We start from the raw sequence: 22,333 nt of genomic DNA, 5'->3' as shown, positions 1-22,333 counted from the left end.
TCCAAGATCTGCAGCTTTCATTTATAACAGGGTCTTTCCTAGCATTGCGTAACCAACCCTTAGTCCACCAGTCACTGCAGAATGATACACAAGATTTGCAACGCATTTGTTTTTCAGTTCACATTTTTTTTACTATAAAAATAATAAATTCAGTAAATAAAAATCAATTGTGACGATCTGTTAAATTATCCTGAAATTGCAATTACTGACGATCAAGCACTGCTTATTAAAAGAAGAATGATTATATTCGCTGCATGTGGAGAAACAAAGCATTATTTAGGTGCATAAATTAGCATTGAACAGATTCAACAAATGTCAGCGCAAGACTAAGAAAAATATTACAACAGATACGAATCACAGTGTAGTTCCAGAATGGTAACAAGTGTTAGTCAAACTGTATTTAGTTCACCAAAATAGTCGGACAGTTTGCTCCTATTGACAACAACAAAAGAAAAAGAAAAAAAAAGAAAAGAAAAAAAGAACGAGCAAGAGAAAAAGAATCCAGAGAGTCAAGAGAATTCACAGAGCCCACAGGTTACCCCACAAATGGCTAAAGTAACAAGTAAGCATCCTGGACTGAAAAGGTTTTTAGGAGTTGACATGAAAACACCTAATGATCTAGTGTATGGGGAAACAGATATACAATATATATAAATTCTGCAGTAAACTGTGTTCGTTATTGGTTGAAACTGTTAAAAATGAATAATGATAGATTACCACGTAAATCGTATAACATGTTATATGACTTAGATCTTAGAGGGAAAAGAAATTGGGTTAAAAAAAAACAACCCAAAAAAACAAACAAACAAACAAACAAACAAACAAACAAAAACAAACAAACAAACAAAAAACAACAACAACAACAACAAAAAAAACACAAAAAAAAGCAAAAAACGAACATGTCTTTATGAATTTGGATTTGGGTATGTATGGGTATGTTTTTGAAAACTTTTTGTCAACGTTTGATAGATTGTAGGTGGCAAAATTGGGGGCATGTACATTCGAGTGATAGATTTGATTTGTACAGATCGTATACTTCTACCCACTTTGTGAAGAACTATCTTATATCTAACATGGACTGTCATTTACGATTTCTTTTGACTGGATTTAGATTTGGTATTTCCGGAATTAATACACATCAGTATCGTTATAAAAATGTATGTAATTCATTAACGCTGTGTCCTTTGTGCAGGGAAACAATTGAAGACGAAGTTCATTTTGTGTTGAAGTGTCCTGCCCTGAACGATCTCTGTTCGAAACATATTCCAAAGAAGTATTATGAATATCCATGTTTGTTTAGATTATGTTTATTGATGGCATCTACTGATGGTAATACTATTCGAAACCTTGCATGGTACCTGTATAGAGCTTTTAAGCTCAGAGACACAGTATTGTCTTAGTTTGTTTCTTTATTAAGCTGTGAAATCAATTGCAAAAACACTGACAGTTATGATGACATTTACAAATTTTGTTATTGCCCCGTGTTCATGTGGGGCTGTGGCCTTGAATGAATAAATGATCTCAGTCTCATTCTCACTCTCTCTCTCTCTCTCTCTCTCTCTCTCTCCCTCCCTCTCTCTCTCTCTCTCTCATGTTCATGGGCTGTAGAATGGCCTGTTTCTCTGTTTGATCATCTGAATGTTATCTGCCTGTTTATCATTATCTGCCCCCTTAATCATCTGTACCTTCTTACCCACTCTGACTTCATATCAACACATTATAATACACACATTAAAGAAATCTGCCAAATATCGGCTAGTATATATAACAAACTGATGCCTACAAATGTGTACACTTTGGAACTTTTATTCCTGAGTTATTGAAGTGCCAGACATATATTTTTTAACCTTATGGTGATATGTCTGGAATGTACTGAATTAGGAACATAACGATAGAAGAACAATCAATTTACATGATATTAAATTACATAATTCATTTGAAACAAGAAAACTATGAAACTGAGGGCCTAATAATTAATAAAATGGTAGATCATTTACATTATATTCACACACTGCCAAATGATATATATACTATTTCAAGAGCACGCTGCATTTTGAATCATTTTCTCTGTCTGTCTGATACTGTGTCTCTCTGCCTCTCTCTCTCTCTCTCTCTCTCTCTCTCTCTCTCCCCAACTCTAACTTTCTCTACAAAAATCCACATTGTACTCAATAGCATAACAAATAGCAAATTCCGTATTCATTTCAGTTCAATAAGAAATAACAAATGCAGCTGTACACTTAACTATCTCATTTTCTCTCTCTCTCTCTCTCTCTCTCTCTCTCTCTCTCTGAACCTATCTGTTAACTCTCTTAATCACTTTTACTCCACTAAATCCAAATCGTATTCAGTTCAAAAATACATTGAAAAACAAACTTATACGGGTTCAAATGAATATCTGATGAAATAATCAAGTAGTTAACTGTTGCTCCAAAATTACTTCGTTTTCAAAATACTACATTTTCAAGAGACATGTCCACAGTTTACTACATTTTCAAGAGACATGTCCATGATAATAATAATGGTATTTATATAGCGCTGAATTTTGTGCAGATACAAATCTAAGCGCTTTCACACAAGTCATTCACACGCATGCATAACTCTAAAACTGAAGAAACTGAAGACAAGGAAGAGGTAGGGGAGGGAGGCTACCTTGTGAAGAGGTGGGTTTAAGGCCAGACTTGAAAGAGCTGAGTGTGGAGACGTGACGAAACGAAAGAGGAAGTTCTTTCCAAATACAAGGTCCAGAGCCAGAGAAAGAACGGCGTCCAACAGTGGAGTGTTTGAATCTTGGTATGCGTAAACAGAGTGGATCCGAAGCCGATCGTAGAGAGCGAGATGGAGTGTAGAGGTGAAGGCAGCCACAGAGATAGGAAGGGGCAGATTTGTGAATACATTTATAACATAGAGTGCTGACCTTATACTTTATTCCGTGTGAGACAGTGAGCCAATGGAGAAGTTGCAAAATAGGTGTGATGTGCTCAGATATTTTCTTTCTGAGGACGAGTCGGGCAGCAGAGTTTTGTATGCGCTGAAGGGACTGGATGGATGAAGCAGGCAAACCAGACAATAGGGAGGTACAGAAGTCAAGGCGAGAGAGAATGAGAGAAACAACAAGTCTAGATGTTGCGTCAGTGGACAGATATTTCCGAATGGAACTGATGCGTTGCAATTGACAGATCATTGCTTCGGTTTTGTCTGCGTTCGATTGTAACTTATTTACAGTCATCCAGTTTTGAAATGTCCAGGAAGCAGATGGATGTTTCTTGCAAGAGCGAGGACAATTTTTCAGGGGTATCACTCTTCTGAAGTTTAGTGTCATCAGCATAGGGATTGTGGCGGTTGATAATTTCAGCAAGAGGAGCAGTGTACAGTGTGAAGAGAACTGGGCCTAAAACAGATCCCTGTGGGACTCCGTGTTTGATTTTAACAGGTTCAGACTGGAAATTATCGGTGATTTTCTACATTTCCAAGATACAGCTCCCCTATTCACTGCGTATTTAAAATGTGACCGGAAAATGTATTAAACTGGGTACACAGCAATGAAATTGTTGATATTTCGTGTGCTGTAGAATGTTACAAACTTGTCAATGTCTGTTTCTCTGCATCATCCACTGTCTACCTTTTTGTATGTTTTCCTGTTTGTATAATCTCTCCCCCGCCCCCTCGCTTTCTCTGTCTGTCTTCCTGTCGTGTCTTGAGAGATTCAACAGGGGGAGCACACCATTCTGCACGCCTTAATGATGACGTCAAAAGCGTCAAGAGCCCAAGTACCCGTTGGCGTGTCTCACACTTAACTCATCAAGTCTGTCTTAGAACACCAGGACCTGGAGAGGCGGTGTGGTCTTTTGGGGCGCTTTGGACTGGAAGACAACTGGAGGCAACATTTCGGCGGACTTTGGAAGTTAGAGAGGCCAAAGGCGAATCGGGGTGATCGGACTCAAAGGAGTTACTCTGTATGGTAGTGTCACATAGCAGATGATACATACGAGTTGCACTTTGTATAAGCTTCAAGCGTGTGTGTGTGTGTGTGTGTGTGTGTGTGTGTGTGTGTGTGTGTGTGTGTGTGTGTGTTGCGTTGTGTTGACAATCATACACCCTGCAGTTCAATAATAACTGAGGAAGCAAAACAGTACACACACACACACACACACACACACACACACACACACACACACACTCACACTCAAACACACACACGTCCACTGGCAGATGTATAAACATAAACCTATTTTCAACACAATTTGATTTATCGTCTTTTTTTTTTATCTGACAAATAAACTCACACCAGTACATAATGTTCGCTGCTATTCTGAGACCATGGAACACAGCTTTGAACAATCACTGCTTTAGATAAAGGCGGGATAGCAAAGGAAAAAATCGATAAATGTAAAATGATCAACGAGACTGTATAATGATATTCAATAACCCAGTTTGACTCGATGCTCAGTCATGTCATTTGAAACAAACTGTCAATGAGATCACTGTTTCTGGGAACAAAATTGCCAAAACAATATAGTACTGAATTAATACACAAATAGATAAATGAGTATAAAAAAACAACAACAACGAACTAACTAGATACATAACAAAACAACAGCAACAAAATATATTTTAATGTAAGATACTCAGATTAAGTTCCTTTTTTTTCAAAATCATATTGTTTGTTTATGTCATTGTGTATAAACATAGTTATGTTTTTCTTCTTCTTTTTCTTCTTTTACCTTTTGATCTCCCAACCACGTTTTTTCAGTAACTTCAACCTCATTATTGCTCATGCTCTTCCTAACCCATCTCTACTCTCCTTCAATAAACAGCCACACATCCTTAGGTTCGTTCTGTTATGTTCTGGTTCTAAAATAAGCAGTACACAGGAAGCTATCAATGTGAGGTCAACGTGAACTTTTTTTTGTTTGTTTGTTTGTTTGTTGTTTTTTTCAGCAGAATGCTATAAAAAGTAACCTATGCCAAACTGTATTAAAAAAAAATTACAAGGTAAAAATTCCACAGATCTAACCCTTCCCTCTCCACTACTTCCTCCTTGCTCTAACAATCACCAAAAATACATCAGCAAAATAATTATTATTTTAAAAAAACAACAACTATGGAATGAAAGAAAGAAGTGCAAAACTAAAACAAAATTGGAAAAAAGGGAATAACAAAGGAAAGAACAATACTTGAACAATAAGAAATTTAATTTTCTAAACAACAGAAAAGACTACATTAGTGGATAACAGCCTGTGCAGTTCTGCCTTATACTGTCGATTTCAGCTCGTAACTCTGTTTTCCCCGTGATTATCAGCACGGTCCGAGGAGTTATGGTTCCTGTCACAGGCTGGGCTGGATGACTTTAATCACACGGCTGCTAGGAATGGGTGAGGTCAGCTTGGGTACAATGTGCAGGGCCTCCTCCAGCAAGGAACGTGCGGCTGCCGGTAGTTCTGGTGTGGTGTGATGGACCTTCACCCAGGGCGTCCCTTGATCAGCAGCAACAACAATAGCAACAACAATAACAAATGTAACAGTAATAGTCATAAATGATAGAAGCAACACTACTGCTACTACTGGTCATACTACCACTACTACTCCTCCTAATAATAATCTTAATAATAACAACAACAATCATCATCATCATGGTGATAAAAATAAAATCAATTATCATGATAACAATAATGAAGATTACAGAAATGATAAAGATCATGATGGCAATAACTATGATGATACGACCAAGGGCAGTACATTGAAACAACAACAACAACAACAAAATCATCATTATAATTGAAAAAAAATGATGAACGTGACAGAAATAATGATGATAATATAAATTATGAAGATGATGGCAATGATAAAGATGACAATGACAATACCGATAGAACCACTGAAAGAATCACTACTACTACTACTTCAACTACTGCTGCTGCTGCTACTACTACTATTACTACTATGATCACGATCATCGTCATCATCATGATCATCATTATCACAATGGTGTTAGAATTTAAAAAAAAAATATATTGATAACAATAATGAAGATTATCGAAATGATGAAGACGATTATTGTCATTGACATCGTTATCATTGCCATCATCTTCACTTTTTTATCACTGTCATTTGTTATAATTATTACTATAATTATTGTTGTTGTTCAAGGTCCCCCCCCCTCCCGGATGTATCACTGTTATGGCCATTGATGGGAATGATAACGATGTTAATGACAATAACGATGATGATACAAACACTAAAAGAATGACTACTGCTGCTGCTGCTGCTTCTACTACTACTTCTACTACTACTACTATAACTATACTATTCCGACATCTGCTTCTGCTGCTTCTACTACTACTTCTACTACTACTACTATAACTATACTATTCCGACAGCTGCTGACACTGCTTCTACTACTACTTCTTCATCTTTTTATTTTATCAATTTCAGTATTGTTGTTTTTGTTGTCATCATTCTATTATTCTTGTATCATAAACATTCACGTTAACACAAAATTTTTAATAAAAACGATGTTGACAATAATGATAACAAATATCGTAACAAGAATATAGATTTGACAGCAGCTTTGCTTTGTTGGAAAACGGCAGCAAAATAAACGATTAAACAGATATCGGCATAACAACATAACTGTGAACATACACACAGATTTTTTTTTTTTAATATATAAAGTAAATACATAAATAAACAAAAATAACAACAACAACACCCAAAAGCAAAGAAAAAACAAACAAACAGACAAAACAATATAGGACATGATCAACCACAGTATTTCAGCCGACAGATTAGAATCAACAGCAACAACAAACTCATGAGACCTGAATGTTTTGAAAACCCACCTTCTTTGACTTCGTCACCAAGGGAGGCAAGAAAGTAGATGCCGACGGTCAGGTCTATAGGCTCCCCTGCTTTGGTACGTCCGGCCCCCAACGCTTGCACCGCTTTGGCACAGGGCATGGCTCGGATGGTTTGGATGTACCCTGGGGCAACCAGTCTTCAGGCGTTAGTTTATCTTATTTCATTTTATGGGAAAAAAACAAAAACAAAACAAAAACGATCAGCTTGTGTGTGTGTGTGTGTGTGTGTGTGTGTGTGTGTGTGTGTGTGTATGTGTGTGTGTGTGTGTATACATGTGTGTATGTATGTATGTATGTATGTATATATATATATATATATATGTATATATATATATATATATATATATATATATATATGTGTGTGTGTGTGTGTGTGTGTGTGTGTGTGTGTGCGTGTGTGTGTGTGTGTGTGTGTGTTTTCCGTCGCAATATCTGTTATAGACGGTCTCTTTGTCGCCCTGTCTGTCCTGAGGTATTCTTCTCTGAAATGTTTAATCAGTTAGTGTGAGGGCGGATAGTCTTTTGGAAAATGGATGGATATATAGCTAGATAGCTAGCTAGACAGATAGATAGACAGATAGATAGACAGACAGACAGGATAGCTAGCTAGCTAGATAGATAGATAGATATGTGGGTAGACAGATAGAACAACAGCAATCACAGTAAGCAGTGTGACCACAAGAAGACAAACAACAACAGTAGCTGTAAAAATATCATGATAATATAGATAAATAAATAAATAGATAGATAAATAAATAATTATTGATTGTGTTGATGATCCCTATGATCATGATGATAGTGATGTTGATGCCCCTGATGATGACAATGATGGTGACGACGATGATGATGACAATGATGATTATCACAATGATGATGATGGTGATGGTGATGATCCCAGGCCCCTCACCGGCACGAGGGCACGTCAGGATGGTGGTTTGCGCGGCCGGCGTCAGCACATTCCACACGTCACCACTGACGTCACACAGGTCGGCAGCCACTTGCTCGGTGACCCCTTGCGCCACGATCATGGCCTTGAACTTGGCCAGGGCTTTTCCGTCTTGGAGGACATCTCTGATCCTCTGCTTCCCCTTGTCCTGGTCCTGGGCCTCTCCGGCCAGTTGCAACAACAGCCCTCCTGTCACCAGCCCCAGACAAACAGACACAGTGTGCAGTGATGGCCTGGGGGGTGGTAACGCATCCACCTAGTAGGAAGCGAGAGAATCTGAGCGTGCGGGAATTCGCCAGAATTTTCTCCGCCCCTTCTACTAGGACTGTATGGACTCTTAATGATCCGGATGAGACCATGAACCGAGGTTTCTGTGTGTGGCATGGACACAGCGCATGTAAAAGAACAAAAGGGTTGTCTTCTCTCAGAACATTCTCCAGAAAAATGCAATGTGACAAAACAAATACACCGTGTGGACTCAGCGCATACAAAGAACAAAAGGGTTATCACTGGAAAAATTATGTAGAAAAGTACACTTTGATATAACACATACACTTGCAAAAAACAACAACAAAAAACAAGCACCAGGGGCGCTGCACTGTGGCGACATTTTCTCCCGGTGGAAAGCGGCTCGGATTTCACACATTCAAATCTTTTCATGACCAAAAAAAGCAATACAACATAATGACAGACAGAAACAGATGAAGAGAACTGGTCTGGAAATCATCTTCGGTTCGTCCACCGACCCTCCACTGGGCTATGGGATGGGTGAAGGTGAAGGAATACATTACAGCAATACAATTCAAACAGACACCAACGCCCTTGTCAACAGACATGTCATCTCCACACTGATCTTCCGGTCCTGTTTCCTTTGCACAGAACTCCTGCCTGACTGCACCAGGACTAATCAATGCTTCCTTCTTCTTCTTCTTCTTCCTCCCTAACTCTGTTTTCTCCTCCGTTTCCCTTTCTCAACAGTTCCGTGGAGGATTGTTTTATCAAGGCCATTGATTTCTGTTACGTGACCATATCTTAAATCATGTCAGCAGATCTTCTGGCGCCGTTGATCATTCGTAATGTGATCAGTGTATCATGATGAGCACTATCTTGCGATAACGCCTCATAACCATGGCTTGAGTTAGTCTTTGCATTTCCGCCATGAGCGTCCATGTCTCACATGTCTAAATGAAGATCGAATAAACCAGTGCATGCACAAGCCTGATCTTGTGTCCCCTGGAGATGTTACTGTCCTTCCTTCATGCTTCAGTCTGGACACTGCTGATTATGTATTTGGTGCCGCTGAGAGGGTTTCTGGTTTGGATTCTTAATTGCTGATAACTGGATTGTTGGAAAAGTTCCAAGCTTCTGTCCCTGGACAGTTATATCAGTAGTGATGGTAGTGTTTTGACTGGCCATCAATTTGGTCTTTTTGGCGCTGATTTCCATGGCATAATTTGATGATATTTCATACATTTTTTAACAAGTTATTGCTTACTTCATGCCAGACCATCGATGTCATCTGCAAAGCGAAGGTTCGTGATGATTATTCCTCTAATGCGGACTGTGCTGACATGACCTTCAAGTGCGTCAGTCATGCTGCGTTCCAGAAATTATGAATATGCTGAAAAGTGTGGGAGACAAATGGCAGCCCTGTCAGACTCCAATCGAAGTATGGAACCACTTTCCTATAGCACCCCTGTGCTCGTCACTTTGGAGTATAGTTACTAGATTGTGTTGATAAGCTTTTGCCCGCTGTTATTTTTTTCCCATTGTAGCCCATAGTGCTTCCTACCAGACTCTATCAAACACTTTCTTCTAATCTATGAAGATGTGGTAAAACTCGCTCTGGTGTTGGCATTGTTCTTAGTAAAGGATTACTAGGTTGAAGGTCTATTCAATGGTATTTCTCCCTTTGCGGAATTCAGCCTGTTCTTGAAAAATAATGGTGTCTGCTTGTGGCTGTGATATACTCAGAATGATTTTGAGCATTGCTTTGCTAGCATGGCTGATCATTCTGAATGTGCAGTATTTCTTGTACTGTCAATATAAAATAAGCTCAAACAAAACTCAAACAAAAAACATCATCCAGCCAAAACGAAACAAAAACAGAACTGTCTTCAGTGACAGAAAGATTAATTCAAGATAAGGCTGTAACACCAAAACAAGCTTGGCAACAGCGAAAGAAAGGTGAAAGAAGTGCTGGCTGGACAAGCCTGCTGGACAAGGCCACTGACCGGTATCGACGACAAGGTCCAGCAGGTCCTGGGGACCTTTCCCCTGCAGGCAGTGCACAGACTCCGCCACCTCCAGGCTGTGGCCCACCGCCCGACCCAAGGGACTGTCCATGGAGCTGATCAGTGCTGCTGTTCGAATTCCCAACCCGCACCCGACATCCACCTGCACGCACATGCACGCACACGTACCAGCACACACACACACACACACACACACACACACACACACGAAATTAACGAACCAACTGAAATTAACAAATCTGGAGAAAAAAGGACACCAAACCAACCCGAATTTTACCAACCATCTAATCAACCAGCTGGCAAACACCTAACCACACCATCCTTGCAACGTCATTGTCAACTTTTTTTCCTCCATCGCTATGTTCTTCAGCCTGATTATTTGATGAACTGGTCGGGGACTGCGTCTCTCTATATATCCAAGTGAAGGTTATCCCATTCACAAGAGTTCGCCTGAGTCAGTCTTCGTTTGTCTGACAAAATTTGGAGCAAAGCTGAGCTGACCAGACAAGCAATGAATATATGTTTATCTGTCTCTTGCATTTTTTTATTTTTAGGTACCTCAAGCACAGGGTGTAGAGATCAAGGACTCGTTGTCCGCTTTTCCTTCAGTAACACATGCCTTCATTTTGTTTTCTTCATTTCTCCCGGTATTATTCTTCACTGGTTGCAACAGGAAGGTCATTGGACTCTTCTTATTCTCCCTGAGAGATTGGGAACACCACTGTCTGGTGTACATCGGTCACGTAGCATCATCAAGAATGGAGTCATGACCCCCAGTTTCCAAGACATATGACCCATCACCCAGGAGACGCATTTCAAGTCACATTAGTCATAAAATTTGAGACTGGCTAGCAGAGGATAGTCACTCCCTGTTACTGTCAGTCAACTGTGTTAAAATGTAAACTTTCATGTCCCTCTTCATTCACCACTTGTATGATTATAAAAATGATTTTTTTTTTTTTTAAATATAATTTCTTTAAACATCTTCACGACATCAGATTCTGGCTTATTTAGCTACACTTGTCTTCTTTCAAGACTCTACTGTTCAGATGGTTAACCAGGAAACCGAGAGGACTTCGCACTGACCATCAGCTTGGCCAGCTCCTCAGCTTTATCCAGCTGTTCCATGAAAGCACCGTTGCCGGTCTTGACATCAAGAACCAGGTTCCCGATGCCCTCAGCTGCTTTCTTGGAAACAATGGATCCTGCAGAACAATGTCAAAGTATCAGTACATGGACCCTGTAGGACAATGTCAAGGCATCAGTACTATGGACCCTGTAGGACAATATCAAGGCATTGTTACTATGGACTATCTAGAACAATGACAAAGCATCGTTACTGTAGACCCTGTATAACATCGTCAAGGTATCGATACTATGGACCATCTTGATCAATGTCAAATTATCGGTACTATAGACCCTGCAGAGCAATGTCAAAGCGTTATCACTATGGATCCAACAGAAAAATGTCAAATTATCAGTACTATGGACCTTGAAGAACAATCTCATGGACTATGAAAAAAATCTCAAGGCATCAATACCATGGATCCTGCAGATCAATATCAAAGCGTCAGTACTGTGTTTACCATTAGAACACGGCTGCAAAGTCACAGTTTCTCCAGAACCTTACATGCTGACATATCTGTGCATGCGTTGTTAGAAATGCGTGTCAATCTAAACGATACACAAATGAAATGGAACCTCTTGGAAAGATAAAGCTCAGTCATAAATTTCGTGTCATAACAGATACTACTGTCTGTGATTTGATTTGTTTTAATAATGAAAATAAAACACACGATGACAGTTCAGACTCCTTGATTCTGTAGTTTTGGAAGAGGACGAATCGTATCAGACTGCTCAACACTACGTATAATGTGGACAGCAATTTGTGTCAACAATTGTTCCTGGTATAATCAAAGATCCAGCCTAGGTAGCGAGTGCTGCCGACTGCCAGCATCACTGAGACGTCAATTTGCACACACGTTTCAGTTTCAGTTTCTCAAGGAGGCATCACTGCGTTCGGACAAATCCATATACGATACACCACATCTGCTAGGGAGATGTCTGAGCAGCAGCATAACCCAGCGCGGCTTTGTCAGGCTTTGAGTGAATGCACATATATATTTACGTACCTAATTATCTGCACACGTAAATAAATAACCAAAAGAGTGTTTTTTTAACTTCTATTCAACGGGCCCTCTCAGAAATAAAGGACAATAAATTGTGGGCAAGAAGAAGAAGAAGATCCACCTGTGATTAGCTGAAGACTGTCCACGGTACCAGTGACGTCCCGCAGCTCGTACAGTCTCTTGTCGGCCGGAACCAGCCGCGCGGTCTGGCCCGCGATGCAGCAGCCCACAGTGGACACGACCTCCCGCAGACGGTCTGAGCTCAGGTTGACAGTGTAGCCCGGGATGGCTTCCAGCTTGTCCAGAGTGCCTCCAGTGTGTTCCAGGCCTCGGCCCGATATCATAGGGACCTGGGCGCGCGCGCACACACACACACACACACACACACAAACATGTATATATATATATATATATATATACATATAAGTATATATACTTATATATATATACTTATATATATATATATATAAGAGGTAGGTGTGTGTGTGTGTGTGTGTGTGTGTGTGTGTGTGTGTGTGAAAATGGCGGAACCTTCTTACCTCAATAAAATGGTTGCCCGCTTTCAATTACACCCTGAAATGTTCGCCAAAAGGACTCCATCGGGACTGTATTTCCGACATTTCCCCGTCGTCCTCATTTGAGGATCTGCCCTCATTGAAATTATATCTTTATGGAGGAGTTCCAGAAGATGCATTGTCCACAAAAGTCTCTCTCTCTCTCTCTAACGCACACACACACACGTTCACACACACACACACACACACACATACACACACAATACACACACACACACACATACACACACACACACACACACACACACACACACACACGCTCACACACACACACACACACACACACGCTCACACACACACACACACACACACACAAGAACACAATACCTTCACACCACAGGCGGCGAGGGCTGGGGCCAGAATGAGGCTGACCTTGTCCCCCACACCCCCCGTGCTGTGCTTATCCACCAGATTCCCCTTCCAGCCCTCCGGCCAGGTCATGAGGTCACCAGAGTTCATCATGGCGCCCGTGAGGTGGGTGGCCTCCTGGTTGGTCAGGCCCCGTATGTAGGCCGCCATGAGCCATGCCCCTGTCACCAGAATACACCGCAAGAGGGACAAAAAGTTAAATGCTATTCAGGGTTAAAAGGTTGGTGTCCTACGTACGTTGGATCAGAACAAGCACAACTGAACACCACCGAGGTGACTCAACTGACAACAGTGCAGGCGGTTTACTCTGGTGTGTGACTTCCTGGCGAACTAACATATCAGCTATAGCCATCTGTGTACTGCTGGCACTGAAACTACAGTATTCAGCACACAGAGACACACACACAGAGAGAGAGAGAGAGAGAGAGAGAGAGGAGAGAGAGAGAGAGAGAGAGAACAAACGAACGAAATTGTATTTTTCCAGGGTATTGAGATATGCACAATAACAAGAATGCTTTTTTCCGCACAGCCCTGGGGTTTTTTTTGTTTGTTTTTTTATGCGCAAGAATAAATAAATAAATAAAATTCATATCAGAAGAGAGGAAGATAGAGAGAGACAGAGAGAGGTAGAGAGAGGGGGCGGGGGGAGGGGGGGGGGGCGAGAGTGGAGAGAGTAAAGAAGAAATGATGAAATGAGAGAGAGAGAGAGAGAGAGCGATAGACAGAGAGACAGACATAAAGACACACAGACAGACGGACAAATAGGCAGAACAGAGAGAGAAGGGGGCGGGGGGTGGGGGTGGGGGTCAAAAGTAAAGTTACATTACAAAGTTAAATTACACACATCTCAAAGAAAATGGCAGGAACAATAATACAATACATGTACAAACAAGTGTCAGATTCATGAATGGAAATGAGGGTAATATGGGAGAGGGAGAGAGGCATATCTTACAGGGTAGGCATGGGTAATTGCGAACAGCGTGTAACTGCGAACGATTTATACACCGCCCCACTTCGAAGCGTTCTTAGCGGTTGCAGTTCACAATTTAACGTCTGCTTCGACCTTTTCTAATTCCTTAATGAATATACATTTCCAAGAACCAGTCAAACATCAGCTATTTCTGGCTATTACCGCGCTCTTTCTTCTCTTCGCGTACCGACTGCCGACCAAAGGTACAAACGTGCTCTCAAAATCCTAAAATCAAGGGAAGCAAGTTGTGTGACGAACTCTGACACAGTTTAAAATAGTTGATTTGATCGGATGTGTTGGATGCGCATTCAAGAAAGCACATTGGCGACAGATCAGAACGTCAGTTTTGACAGGAATCTGCAAAATAGTGTCGTCTGCTATTAGACCATAGGATATTTTGATGTGAGTCTATTTGCGAACGATGCTGCACCTGAGCACTCCGAAAAGGGTGTGTTTGTGTGCGGTGTGGCGTGTGTGTGTTTAAATGTCTGTATGTGTTTTTGTATGCATGTGTGATCAAAATTAACAATACAACCGTCTGGTGCGATGTTCCAATAATATGTTACAGTTATGTATAATGAGTTAATGACCTACTTCTGTTTTAACTGTCTACATATACCCAAAGCCATCGTTCGCAATTCGACTTGTCCGTTCGCATTTACCCTCAGGCACTCTTGCTATTTCAAACGTCGACAAAACGTTGAAAAGAATGAGCAGACCAACTTTTCCTGGTGCAACCAGTCGGAGAAAACCTTCACATAAAAAAACAAAGAACTACGTTTGACTATCGTACGACACCTTATCTTTGCAGTACACACGCTGAGCTGGTCGCTTCGACTGGATCGTTCGCAGTGAGGCCTACCTACCCTAACTATTGATTACGTCGTAAACAATACAGGGAATTGATTAATATGAATTACAGATTATTTTAATGCAGATGGAAGCTTGATCAGCCTTCAGGTAAGAACGTTTTATTTTGCTTTGTTTTTCTCTCATTCTGATCTTCCTGTAAAGCGGAACCGCGTGTTCAGCGGTTTTTTTTTTTTATTTTTTTTTTTAATTGTTTGTTTTTTGGAGTTTGTTTTGTTTTTGTTTGTTTTTATTTTTTTTTTTTATTATTTCTTATTGATAAGCTGCCAGATGTTACCATACATACATTACATCTCTCTCTCTCTCTCTCTCTCTAATCGAATGTGCACGCGCGCACGTGTGTGTGTGTGTGTGTGTGTGTGTGTGTGTGTGTGTGTGTACTCAACATTGTGATGGGTCACAAGGCCTTCTACAATAAATCATTTCTGAGTTCTGAGTTATCTCTCTGTATATATATATATATATATATATATATATATATATATATATATATATATATATATATATATATACAGCCCTCGATCTGAATCTGTCATGTTTTGAAAAGGGTGGACTGATGGCTATTAATGTAAACACAAAATGCAGTTCTCCTTCATGCTTAGGAATACATGGGCAGAGGACTTGCTGCAAAGCAAATAGGGAGGTATGGTCGATTATTCCGACGTTTCTGTTGTTTTTTTTTTCTAATCTTGATGTTAATAATCTGTCCTGTTTGATTGTCAGATTATATCTTCAGAATTATTCCTGGGTCAGGTTATATATGAAGTCAGTATTTTGGAAACCTGACTGAACACCTTGACTGCTGTTGAGATGTATGCTCGTCGTGAAAGGTATTTCACAAGAGACAGACTCAGTTCATACAGATCGGCATGTCAATAACCATCGTTTCTTTGGGTTTGACTTATTTCTCTTGGGATTGCATGACATTTGTTTCGCAAAATCAGCACTTACGAGTACGCAAAATATTGCAATTTCAGTTGGAATTCGTGTCAGGTTGGTCTTTTTTTTTTCTTCTTTTTTTTCAAGGCTCAGCACTGAGTCAATGGGTTAATGTTTGGCGAGATAATGTGCTTAAACTGAAGGTAAATGTCCCTGGCAATCTCGTCTCCATATAAACCATAACTGCTTATGGAATAACTCTAGTTTACAGGGGAAAGGTGATTTTTCAAAGACTGGGCTTTTTTATTTACTTTTTTATTTTTTATTATTTTATTTTTTTAGTCATTCGTTTCATTTCGGCTGTCACAGCAAAGTTGACACACTGTTAAAACAATGCTGAGGCACAATGGAGATTTACTGTCTAGTCGTGGGACGTTAACAGCCCTAAACCTGGTATCTGTCATGTTTTTGGACTGACACACACACACACACACACACACACACACACACACACACACAGCGACGGGACAGTTGTGAGAGGTTGGTTCCTTTTTTCTTTTTTCTTTTTTTTTGGTGTTTTTTGTTTTGTTTTCGTTGTTAGTCTTTGTAATGGCACTGAAAAAGGTGGGCATATGGAGGCATGGTCGATTATTCCGACGTTTGGGTTTGTTTTTGTTTTTGTTTTTGTTTTTTTGTTTGTTTCTTTTTCTAATCTTGGTATTAATCTGTCCTATTTGATTGTCAGATCATATCTTCCAAATTATCCTCTGGTTCAGGTTATATATGAAGTATGTATTTTGGAAACCTGTTTTAACACCTTCATTCACTGTTGTTGAGGTGCATGTTTGTGGGTAAAGGACTTTCACATGAAACAGACTCCGTTAATGCATGTCGGGGTGTCAAACAACATAATTTCTTTTGGCATGACTTATTTCTCTTGGGATTGCATTAAATTTGTTACAAAATGTTGTAATTGCAGTTGGAATTCATGCCACAATGATCTTTTATCCCCCGCCCCCTTGTTTTCCAAGGCTCCGACAAAATACCGGAGTGCTGAACAAGGATCCCGACCAAGTTCAGCCGGGGCTGGCTGACAGACCTTTCTAACATTCTCTCTGTTCTCTCCAGTAAGGTGAGAAATCCAAAGATACAGTTGTTCAGAGAGAAAACAGTTCAACATTGACTGTAGCCTGGTGGTGGCGATAATTTACAGTCAGAGAACAACACGTTCTTGATACGTTTGGAAGGTGGCAAGGTAATCAATCTCCGTAACCATACCAAGTGGCATGGCACTGTTTTATGTGCTAGGGGTTGTGTACCACAGCTGCGCGTGTGTTACTGTCTCAGAACAACACTCTCCAGTCCATCCCCCCCCCCCAAACACCTCCATCCCCTCCCCCCACCCCCACAAGGAGCTGGAAATGTGTTTCCTATGGCCAGAACCGGAATGGTGGCCAAGAAGGAATTTCTGTGTGTGTGTGTGTGTGTGTGTGTGTGTGTGTGTGTGTGTGTGTGTGTGTGCGTGCGTGCGTGCGTGCGTGTGTATGCGTGCGTGCGTGTGTGTGTGTGTGTGTGTGTGTGTGTGTGTTGTTGTTGTTGTTTGTGGTGGTGGTGGTGGTGATGGAGGTTTTGTTTTGTTTTGTTTGTTTGTTTGTGTGTGTGTGTGTGTGTGTGTGTGTGTGTGTGTGTGTGTGTGTGTGTGTGTGTGTGTGTGTGTGTGTGGTAATAATAATACACGATTTGTCGTTGCATTCCATTTGATAAAAAATTAATGTTTGTTGATATTCTGTAACAATGTGATACTGTCTACTCCTAGAAGCATGTCTTACTGCTGATGACCGACATTTAACGTGCGTGAAGAGCAGTTTCCACAACGTCTGATATCTGGCCTCAGTGCTCGGCTTGCAGTTAACTTCACTGAGAGAAATCAAAACAGTACAGTCAATGATCACTGGGCTAGCACACAGAGATAAAATTCAACACCGTGGCCATTATACAGGGAACAAACGTAAGCATCTTAAGGCCAGGGTACTGTGCATGATGGCGTAGTATTGGTGCAGCCAACCAGTCAGCCAAGGCCTTGCAATGGACCGTGCCCACAGCAACCTAATGACCAAATAGAGCACTCTGTATGTATGTATGCATGCATGTATATATATATATATATATATATATAATCTTTATTACATATATATATATATATATATATATATATATATATATATATAATACTTTCCTCCTATAACACCAGAACTGCCTTGCAGACACTAGCCAGTGTCTCACAGTTTCCTTCCTGGAGAGCGTTCATTTCTGTTTTCATTTGTTCCACACTTGCAGTCAGCTTACGGAAACGTTCCTTGTGCTCTGTGGTATAATAGGCCGCCGATATCTTTTTTTTTTTTTTTTTTTTTTTTTTTTTTTTTTTGCTGCCCCATCATCTGCACCATTTCAGTGGCGTCACTCCCACACCGCTCATTTAGATTCCCCCATGCACGGTCACACCCAGGTTCGTCCGTCACAGTTCCAACGTCGGCAGTCCGCAGGGAACCATCGATGTTAGGTCGCCAGGAGGCCACACACCAGAGGAGACCCTGCACTGCTGCTGAGTCACTTCAGTGGTGTTCAGTGGTGCCTGTTCTGATTCAACGTTCTTAGGACACCACCTGCTAAGCCCCCTACTAACGATAATAATGGCTTAGTCGCGGAACCAGACTGAGTGAGCGTCCCTTCCAGAGTGGAGACCGCCACCACCTCCCTCAAACAACAGCCCCCCCATGAATCTGCCGACACTGAAGACATTGACAGTACTCACCCCAAGCACAGAAGTCGAGGAGTATCGAAACTGGTCACCATGCGAGCAGGGCATGAAGGCCACAGACTTTGAGACTGTTTTGTTTATATTGATGATGATAAAGGAGGATGAGGATGACCATGACGATGTTGCTATGGAGGTCCATTTTGGTTTGGGACTGCGTGACAAGGCTGTACTCTACGCTTCCTGTCATAATGATATCCCGGCATTAACCAGATCCGAGAGATACAGACAGTTGCAGAATTGGCCAGGTAATTAGAGCAACACACTCAAAGACGCGTCCTTGAAGTGGATGACTTCGACTGTGTGGTCCCAGTCTCCCCATTTAAGCCCACAGCACACTCAACTCTGGGTAGGAGCCGGCCACGGGCCGAAAAACCCACCTCCGCTGGGATTCGAACTCGCGTCCTCCCAGCCGTCAGTTCGCGACGCAAACCACTTCGCCACGGCGGCTGGTGGCCGCCGATGTCTTCTTTTACTGATGCCAGTGATAATGTCAGCGTCTGCGCGCAACTCGCTGTCACAGAAGAACTGGTATCTCTCGTTACTGAGCCTGAGCTATTCAATGAGCTGTATCGTTAAATCGTTTGAAGAGTCCGAAATCACTGTCGTGATGAGAAGCGGTGCACTTTGGAAACCCTAATTACTTTGTAGTCTGTATCCACTGTCTTTTTTTTTCTTTTTCTTTTTTTCTTTTAATTCGTGGAGCTCTGTCCACTGTCACCTTGTCACTGTTTGTATCACAGCAGGCAAAATAGGTGTACACCCTTAGTAACGCCAATGGCTAAAAGTTTGAAAGGCCGAGTTTGGCAGGAGGCAGCCATAACTGACCAACAAGCGTCAGACTGTAAAATGCAAAGCAGTAGAAGTTAAGCTAGCTACAGCCGGGCCATAAACCCATGGTCGTTTGACCGAGGAAATCATGAGGCAAGTTAATGTACATTGTTCGGAGACCCCCCTGGAAGACAGGGGAGTGGACACCATGGTCCTGTCCACAGTCAGAGGTCTCAGTGACAATGATTCCCCAATTGAATAGCCAACGCTTCCCGATTTACCCCAAGCAACCATTTTCTCCCCGGCCCCACAAAAAAGGCGTCGGCCTACAAACCTCACTGGCTTCCGCTCTCTCTTCCCCGCTCCCTCCATTCCGCTTTTCAGAGTCTCCCCCGGCTCTTCTTTACACAACAGGTATGGATCTTTAAAACAACCTCCATATTCTAGGGAGTTACTAGTATTCGGAGGTTAGTGATGCCTAGGATACTGCCTGCAATGGAAATGTTTAGAATGTGGTTTGATTAGAATGCTTGATATTAATAAATTCATTTGTGTAGTAACTACAAATAAATGAGATGTTAGAAATTTAATAACTGCCTGTGGCTGTGTTTAGTAAATCTATATTTTGCATCTTCTCAGTGTGACTGAATGTTTGAAGGGCACACCTTCACTGTTTCTTGTCATGATAGTGATGACGTTCTTCTCGTCTCACCCTGTCTCTCGACCTGATGCTCTATGTCGTACCAGTCTATAAATTCATCTCGTTCAATACTAAAATACTAAGTAGAAGTTAATTAGTAAGCAAAACTTCCCATCTTTCCCCAACAGTAGGACAACCAATCTCTCACACTGTTACTGGGTATAATCCAAGACATCCTTGTCGTGTAATAGTTCATAGTAACAGTCAATTAGCATACATCCTCGACTAAGTTTCTTTCGTGTTGTAGTATAAATCCACGACTAATTTCCTGCCGTGTGATAGTGGGTGGAAATGCGGAGTTGACTGATGCAGATAAACACGCGACTTTTCGTCGTGTGATAGCAACCCGCGACTAGTTTCGTCGTGTGATATTTGCAACAGTCTTCTCTTGCGTTAGTTCGCTGTCTGTGGGTCCAGGGTTCAAGTCAACATAGTACGCAACGCTGCAGATAAGCCGTGACAAGGTAAAGTCGACACGTCGAGCCATGAAGTGCAAAACGAACCAAGAAAGGCCACAGTTTGAACGGAAGTGAATGTTTGTCAACAGGCATGGTTCAGTACAGTTGGTGTTGAAATTTATATCAGTGAAATCGTCACACTCTTAACTATCTGATTTTAACATCAGTGATGTCTGATCACTATAATTAATTAATGCAGCAAATCGGCAAAAAACTCATTTTCCGTGGGAGCTGAAAAAATCTGCGTGCTGTCGCCTCAGCGAGAACAACTCGGAGAGAGAAAGACAAACACAGACAGACAGACAGACAGACACAGACAGAGAAGGATAGTGAGGCAGACGCACAGACAGACACACAGACAGAGGCCGGGAACTTTGAATGGTTAAATGTACATCGGCCTCGGGTCACAATGCAATGTGCAAGGGTGGGTGAGTGGGGGTGACAATTGATAACAACGTGCTACCTCTGGTAAGAGAGAGACAGAGACAGAGCCAAACACAGAAAATGCGGATGCAAATAGAGACAAATTAGAAAACCAACACACACACACACACACACACACACACACACAGACCACCACCACCACTGACCACCACCACCGCACACCACCCCCCATGTAATCAACCAATCCTACACAAATAAAGCAGCCGACCAACAAACGGAACAAGACAAGTAATCACACAGACTAGGATATACAAAGGCCACTTACACTACAAAACGAAGTAATCACACAGACAAGAAAGTAAACAGGCAAATAATTTACGCAACAAATCATCTACACTATAAAAAACAAAGCAATCACATTGACAAGGAAGTAAACAGGCAAACTATTTACACCACCACAAAAACCGACTGACCTATCTGTGCAGGCTCAGCCTTTTGATCAACCACAGCATCGACGAAGGCCTGGATTTCTTGGGCAGTGTGCTCCCCTCCATCCCTCTTCTTTCTGATGATGTCAGGGATGGTGATCCCGCTCATCTCTGCTGCTGCTGTCTGTTCCACGTCACTCTGGCTTGACTGAGGGACCTGCAACGAATGAATAAACAGAGTGATGGATGGGTGGATAGATGATGTAATGGATGGATAGATGGGTGGATGAATGGGCGGATGATAATTATAATGGGAAGGATATCCGGATGGATGATATTTATATTGGATGGTTGGATGGATAATAACTATAATAGATGAGGGGATTGTCCTGAATGTACTCCTCTCGCGTTTATGTGGAGTCAACCTGGTAGTGCTCTAGACCGTGGGTGACTGATGGAGTGGAAATGATACCAACCCAGACTCACTCACTATGGAGTGTTTTTCGGGACAGTGACTGGAGTGTGTTTGGGACTGCTGCAAATTAACTCCATCCTATTTCTTCCCAGGCAATAAATAAATACATACATACATACACACACACACACACACACACACACACATATATATATATATATATATATATATATGTGTGTGTGTGGGGGGGGGGGGGGACTCAGAATGAGTGGTGTGGGAGTATTGACACTGAAGCAGTGCAGATGAGGCAGCACACACACAAACTTGAAAAGAAAATTTTGAAATCAATCAGAAAGCATAACCGTATACACACACACACACACACACACACACACACACACACACACACACACACTACTCCCACACCACTCATTCTGAGTCCCCCATACACATTTTCTCTTTTTTAAATCTTTGGAAGGGGTGTCATTTCAGGACAATGGCTGGAGTCG

At 41.4% G+C, this 22,333-nt stretch overlaps 2 protein-coding genes across 4 annotated transcripts in view; both read right to left on the bottom strand.

Annotated features, from left to right (window-relative positions):
- Positions 1–22,333, bottom strand: part of LOC143297887 (thymidine phosphorylase-like) — a 59,139-nt gene that overhangs the window by 22,381 nt on the left and 14,425 nt on the right. Inside the window, exons 2-9 of one of the 3 annotated variants that reach the window (XR_013057323.1) lie at positions 21,455–21,626; positions 13,093–13,295; positions 12,312–12,540; positions 11,148–11,266; positions 10,041–10,203; positions 7,768–7,995; positions 6,843–6,983; positions 4,764–5,477 (exon numbers count right to left, since the gene is read on the bottom strand). Coding sequence is in view for 2 of the 3 variants with exons in the window: in XM_076610415.1 (XP_076466530.1) it covers positions 5,329–5,477; positions 6,843–6,983; positions 7,768–7,995; positions 10,041–10,203; positions 11,148–11,266; positions 12,312–12,540; positions 13,093–13,295; positions 21,455–21,578 (1,356 nt within the window). In the remaining variant the exon portion in view is untranslated. Of the gene's footprint in view, positions 1–4,257; positions 5,478–6,842; positions 6,984–7,767; positions 7,996–10,040; positions 10,204–11,147; positions 11,267–12,311; positions 12,541–13,092; positions 13,296–21,454; positions 21,627–22,333 lie in introns of those variants that run through there. The other 2 variants (XM_076610415.1, XM_076610416.1) reach the window with 2 other exon arrangements.
- Positions 1–22,333, bottom strand: part of LOC143297888 (thymidine phosphorylase-like) — a 58,093-nt gene that overhangs the window by 21,709 nt on the left and 14,051 nt on the right. The gene's annotated exons all lie outside the window — the stretch shown is intronic.

This window comes from Babylonia areolata, chromosome 23, assembly GCF_041734735.1.
Source record: "Babylonia areolata isolate BAREFJ2019XMU chromosome 23, ASM4173473v1, whole genome shotgun sequence".
NCBI lineage: Eukaryota > Metazoa > Mollusca > Gastropoda > Neogastropoda > Buccinidae > Babylonia > Babylonia areolata.
The sequence above is the reverse complement of the archived record's forward strand: the minus strand, read 5'-3'. Positions and strand labels throughout refer to the sequence as shown.